The sequence below is a fragment of the Nansenia antarctica genome (assembly GCF_963989245.1).
Source record: "Nansenia antarctica genome assembly, chromosome: 1".
Taxonomy (NCBI): domain Eukaryota; kingdom Metazoa; phylum Chordata; class Actinopteri; order Argentiniformes; family Microstomatidae; genus Nansenia; species Nansenia antarctica.
In genome coordinates, this window is record NC_137674.1 from 61,327,353 (window position 1) to 61,334,210 (window position 6,858).

At 44.3% G+C, this 6,858-nt stretch overlaps 1 protein-coding gene across 1 annotated transcript; it reads right to left on the reverse strand.

Moving 5' to 3' along the window:
* Positions 1–4,365: 4,365 nt before the first annotated feature.
* LOC308161488 (protein FAM177A1-like) lies at positions 4,366–6,179 on the reverse strand (the record flags this gene model as incomplete). The annotated part of the gene is made up of 5 exons (XM_080535510.1): positions 4,366–4,816; positions 4,912–5,009; positions 5,093–5,159; positions 5,358–5,567; positions 6,111–6,179. The coding sequence occupies 5 exons, from the start codon at positions 6,177–6,179 to the stop codon at positions 4,607–4,609; spliced, it is 654 nt and encodes a 217-aa protein (XP_080391636.1). The 3' UTR covers positions 4,366–4,606.
* Positions 6,180–6,858: the final 679 nt, after the last annotated feature.

Below are 6,858 nucleotides of genomic sequence, written 5' to 3' on the forward strand. Positions count from 1 at the left end.
AACGGCACAGGCCAAACTAATCATTCACATCATTTTGTCCTGAGTGGAAACTTATTATTATATAATGGTGCAGTAGATTATGTCAGTGAATGGGGATGAGAGAAGAAGGCTTATGTTATAATATAATTATAGTATTCATAGACACAGACAGTAGACACATTATAGGATAGTAAGGACTCATCACAAGGCCTCTAAACTTGTGCATGCTCTATTACTGATTTGTCTGGAAAAGCTGACTCTCAGACAGTATGGGACTTTCTTTACTATACAGATAGCATCGCCCAATACAGAGAAGCGGGGGAGTTGAAATCGATAGGGATCAATGATATCTCCTGCTATCAGAAGCTGACACATTCATATCTGGCTGAATGTGAAACACACTGATGGTCCAGGTAGAGATAGAGAGAAGACATGGTGCCTCCTGTCTATGTTTATCAGTCAGGAAATCAACCTGGGTCCAGATGACTCATACAGTAGATTCTGTTCCTGTTGTAGACAGTTCTTCTGCAAAAATGCATATCCGATACAGGTAGTTCAGTTTCAATACCAACCTGTGTGAATCATTTCCCATTCATGCATTGAGCCTAAGCTAACATTGTGCTACAGCTATCTATAACAGAAATGTGAACAGCTGTAGTAGGTACACGCTACAAATGAGCGCATGGTTACATATGAAGCAGCTTTAGCACCCATAGTAACAGCCCTGCAGCTGTGTGTATGCAGATAGGAGGCAGTGCACTGCCAGGGACTTTCCAGGGTGCACTGTGTGTGTGTGTGAGCGCGTGTGTGTGGTGTACATGACTGAAGACCACACTTAAACTAGTCTGACCAGACAGACACGCAATGGACCTCTTGCAAAAGAGCTTGCTTGCACACCACCAGATATACCCCTGTTCACATAATCTTAAAACAAACCCACTGAATAGATGTGAACATGTTTGTGTCAATACAACTATTCAAGAGAGGCAAATTTGCTATATATAGGTAAAACGAGAATGTGAACGTCACAGACACTGCACATCCCAATTCAATGCAAAAAAACTGCAATGCATTAATTAATTTCATAGACAATAAAATGAAGAAGGCGTCAAATAATGCTTTGCAGCACGTGACACGTTCCCGGGTGCACATTATTAATAAATATCCTCAAATGTGGTAAAGCGGTTTTCCCATCTCTTCAACAGTCGTGCTTAGCATTCCAGACTGAAAGCATTGCCCCTGTAGCCTTGTCCCAGGGTAAAAGACAAGATCAGTGTTTTAGATGTGTTGTGATTGAGTAACTCTATGAGGAAGCACAGCCTGAGACAGGGGGGGGGGTGGAGCGGTGGAAATCCCCTTCTCTCTGCAGGCCTAAATCAGGACCCTGGTGAGGCCCACATCTGTTTGAGGGGCTGCTATTCTCATCTCAGGCTTCAGTGGGCTGCTGGCTAACCAGGTAACTGTCCTGTGGCAGCCTCGTAGCATCTGCTCAGAGATGGTTTATTTAAAGGCTTTGATCTACGCACCATCTACGCAGTGTACTCTAAGTCTGCACAGCCTTTTTCAAAGAGGAAATGTGATGAAGTGAATGGACAGAGATAACATACAGTCACAAGGTAGCTTGGAGGTTGACAAAATCCTACCTCTGTGAAATACCTGTGGTAGCTATATTACATCAGGCCCTGCTAGGACATTGTTTTACTACAGCAGTGATTCAGAGATAAAAATTCCAGTTAAACAGGTCTCAGTGTATTCATATTTCAGGTTCGACCAAGGACATGTTACATTGCATGCATATACGTGGTTGAGCATGTGGACACATGTGCACACACACACACACACACACACACACACACACACACACACACACACACACACACACACACACACACTCACACACACACACACACACACACACACACACACACACACACACACTCACACACACACACAAACACACACTCACACACACACACACGGAATGGCATTGTGGATTCAACTCTGGATTTTCCCTCTTAATCACGTTCCCTGATGACTACTGTGTGTATCATTGTCTACCAGAGGGAGAGGTGGTTATCTTCAAACACATCTTACAAACCAGCCCTCCAACCGCCACCACAGCTCCTCCATATACCTCTCCTTGCGCCATCAAACTCTGGAGCACAGAAAACGTCTGTTTACAATAAGCTTCATCACTTGTCCCATGGTTACCCTACTCCCAACCTCCTAAACTCCTCTTGTAATGGTACAATACTACCCCCTAGTGGACTTACAGTTTACTGCTAGACTTCACACAAAATAGGAGCAGTGGTCACCAACCCAGAGAGACGATGGTGTGCAGGTTTTAGTTTCAGTCCAGCCTTGTATAGTTAAATGTTAAAAATTATATTTTTGCTGGACTGGAGGTAAAACCTGCATCCACTGTTTTATGGGACTTGAGTTGGTGACATGTACAAAGTAACTTGGACATCACTCTTCTTGTACACAAACCTCCACCCATTCACAACCACACCAATGAAAGAACTCACAGACAGGCAGGGACACTCACAGGCTAGACCGACTGACAGTTGACTGATTGATTATATGGTTTGAATGATACTTTCAGTCAACAGTCAACTGTCAGTCAGTCTAGCCTGTGAGTGTCCCCGCCTGTCTGTCTGTCTGTGAGTTCTTTCATTGGTGTGGTTGTAAATTGTCAATGTGTGAGTAGAGGGAGGGTGCTTGGCTGTGCTGGCTGGCTGAGGGTGGTATTGTCTGCTGTATAATGCTGTCCTTGTGTGGCCTGGCTGGGGCAGAGACATCAGGACAGTAGTATGGAGGGCTGTCTGTTTCACCATGGCACCACCACCACCCTGATCCACAGTACAAACAACATAGAGGCTTATCACAGACGATATACCAAAAACACATGGTGATAGGTTCAGCTGGAGTTATCTTGGTAGGCAGTTTCTTACAGTTTTTTTTTCTTTCTACAGTGTTATAGAATTAGGAGGTATAGCTATACAAATAATCCATAATGGTAAGATATGCACTTGGAAACAGGTACTTGTGTCTGACAGGGTATATACAGGAATCTGGAGGTTAATTTCAATACCTTTCTAAGACTTTTTAAAGACCTTGTCAATATTTTTCCAGACCTCACCGCCACTTGGAGCTGTAACCGTTGACATCAGTGACACCTTTAACTTAACAGTTTTTGTTTGCAATAGACTAGACCACTATCATACAACACAATTTCCGGTTCATCTTTGTTTTTTAATAAAACGAATAAATTCACGAACTTTGACTAAAAGTTTTTAGGACTCAAACTCTTTGGACAGAGTCTAATTCAGAAAAATACCTACAAAATTCAAGACCTCATAAAATCGTTATAAGACTTTTTAATACTTATTAAGGGTCTTGATTTTCCCCAAATTGATTTATCAACTTTTAATACTTTTCAAGACACCGCGGATACCCTGGTCTGACTGCTATTTTCTTGTCATCACCATGCCAACTCTCACTGTCATGGTCTTGAAGTATTGAGGTCACGGCTATAGGTCATGCTGGATCAGAACCCACTCTGACCTCAGAATGGCTGTACTGTGGGACTGTGCTAGCCAGCAGAGCTGAATGGTGACCTCAAACAGCACTGGATACACGAGGACACTGCAGTCTTTGTTGTCCAGGACAAAGACAATCACTCACAGTGCTGCCACATGAGACTAGATCAGAAACACTAGTATCCACTATCCACCCAAGAAGCCTGACGGCCTATATAAGTAATAGACGAGAAACAGTTAAAGCATAAGAGTTTATTAACAGTTCATTAAGGTGTTACATACAAAAACCTTGAAATAAGTGTGTAAAAAGTGCTCAGTCATTAACAATGAAATAAATACATAAATATCAAAAAAATAAATACAAATGTGAGCTCATTAGAGAGAAACTGTAAAGACTTGGACATCCATCGACCTAAAAAAAACAACTAATGGGAAGATGGACAAAGCAGATGAAATAATAATAAACACAACATGAGTGTTCTCCTTCTTTTGACACAAAATCACATCTAGTCAGACCGGATAGTCAAAGAAATGATGTTCTAGGGATCACCAAGTCAATAATGCTTAAGTATATACATGGTGACTGCTGCCACTCAGGCAAAGACAAAACACTAGTTCAGTGCTCTATGAGGTCTTTAAACACATTTTCATCAAAACAAAAGCGACAGGTGATCTGATAGTGTTAAGTAGAGCCCCACATCAAGGGTTTTTAGAGTGCATTAAGGTTTACTTGGCTCTGTTGGTGTTTGTAGGCAGTAGCCTGCCAATAGAGGCACCAGGGACCAGGAAGGAATGTTAGGTCCTCTCTCCAGCCAGGGGATTAAAGCAGTAAGGCCACTGGAGAAGGACATGTAGTTACCATGAGGACAAAGTAGCATAGTCAATCTACCGCACTGTGCAAAGCACAACGGATAGGCTATACAGTACAATGTGGCACTGCCCACAGCAGGCTCTGTCCAATTCAAACCCAACAGGTGCTCCGAGACTACAGTAAGTGCTCTGCACTTCAGACACTAGTGCTTTTATCCTTGACAAATCAAAACAAACAAACGTGGCTGTGTGTAACTGTCGTTTTCTGAGGTCGGTTAGGTCGTCGTGACGATGGCTGGGACTTTGATGGCAGTGGCCGTGGCTTGAGGCTCGTTCTCGATCTGATAGGTGGCATCAGGGGCATTGGGGGAGGTTACCTCTGGCTGCCCTGATACTGGAATGTCCTGGTCGTCGTGACATTGCTGCTCATCAAAGTATCGCTCCGCCTCTTCTGACAAGCGGTTGTCCTCATCCTCCTCTTCTTTCTGGAGAGCAGGGACGAGAGGAAGATGGTGAAGTGCTCACTGAAATACGTACGTATATACTCCCTCAATGTGACACCGATCGGACGTAGGCATACCTCTTTCTTCATCCTGTAATACTCGTCGATGGCATACTGATATTTAGCTGACGTGATGCCAAAGAGAGAGGCCATCCTCTCACCAACGTAGTCACAAGCTGAGAGAGACATAGCGAATGGATTAGATCAGGAGCTCCACCAGAGACAGCTCATTGACCACATAGACGGTGCTTACAGTTACCTGAGACAGTGGACGTAGCTGCTCTCCACATGTGGAACCAGAAGTATGGGCCCCAGGTCATCTTAGCCTGGAACAAACACACATTCTTTATTACTAGGCTGACTAACACTAAAAGCACGGGCAGTAAGGCGGACGCACGCACGCACACGCACGGACACACACACACACACACACACACACACACACACACACACACACACACACAGATAGACAGTCTGACTGACACACACACCCCAACCCACCCACATACATACAGTACACTCACACGCACCGCATCGGCAGGGGACAGCAGGTCCTTCTTCTCAGGCTCCTTCTCCTCCCCGTCCTCCTCATCTGTGCTGTACTCCTCCATAGTCTCTCCACTGGAGAAGTGGATGATCCTGCGTGGAGCCTTCTCCTTCTGCTGTAGGTCCAGGTCCCTCTTCTCCAGGTCTCCCAACTCCACACTCTCAAAGTCCTTCCCTGTGGTTGGGCTCTGGAACAAGCAGGGGAGGGGGGGAGAGAGAGAGAGAGAGAGAGAGAGAGAGAGAGAGAGAGAGAGAGAGAGAGAGAGAGAGAGAGAGAGAGAGAGAGAGAGAGAGAGAGAGAATAGGCAAGCAGACAATGTCATAAGCTCCAAGAGAGACAGGAGGGGCTCATCGATCAGCATAGACTGGGCAGGGATAAAATAACGCACTCAAAGCCAAAGAGAATGTAGAGATCCACCAATAGGGCGTAGATATGAGCTGCCTACTTTTTGTATAGATGTTGATCATACAGCAGCCTATATGATGTGTACAGCTAGAGTGCTTTGTCAGATAGAGAATGTATTTTTTGCATCAATGTCCGAATGTTCATCTGACGTTGTTTTAAATGATCGAACTGAACCTTGTTAATAAGCTAGTTGAAAACAAGGGGCATGAAGACAGCTTCACGCAAGGGAGATGACAGCCACGTAAACGCTGATGCATTGACATTTGAAGCAAGTCAATTGCATCGAAATCAAGCTAAAACTGTGTCGGCTTTATTCCCGGCCTACCTTATCGATATCCATATTTTGTCCCAACGACACGTTAACGTTGGTGAGATACAGTGATATGTCAGCCATGGTGCCCCTTTCTTTGTATTCTCGCTACACTACTCGATGGGGGCAAACACGGAAGTGCCATGCCCCAATGATTATTCGTCATCGTGATGCGTATTCAGCCCACAGTTGTGCTACCTTTGCTGGAGGATTGCCTGGAAAAACGAACTAAATACAAAAAAAAATACTGGCTCAGAAATGTTAACAAAGGATAACATAGAAGTTGTTTTTATATGTAAGATTATGCCTTTTATATAAATGACAAGCGCAGACAAAAGAGAGGAGATCGCTTGAGATCTCCTATATGAAATTCCACTAGAGGTCAGTAGCACTCCAGCCAATGATGAAACCCCCCCATTACCGTAATAACCCCTCCAGCGATGGCCTTTGCCCACTTATGAATTTAGTCGAACATCGAGTGTTGGGGAGTAGTTCCACTCTCAGTTTAACTGCATTTTGCAGTAGTGTCCCCTCCCTCCCCCCCACCCCATGTAGCGGTGTAGTAAGCTACTGTCACTACTAACTACATTTTTACAAAAGAAAACCAAGACCAAAAAATGGTGGAATGTAGTCTAACAATTATTCCAGGCCTTGAACTTAAATTTCCCTTCAATTTCTTCTCTTACTGACTCCGGCCTCCCCACTTTGCTCCACCTCACCATTGTTTTCTCTCCCAGTGATTTCAGTCACATGCCACACATGG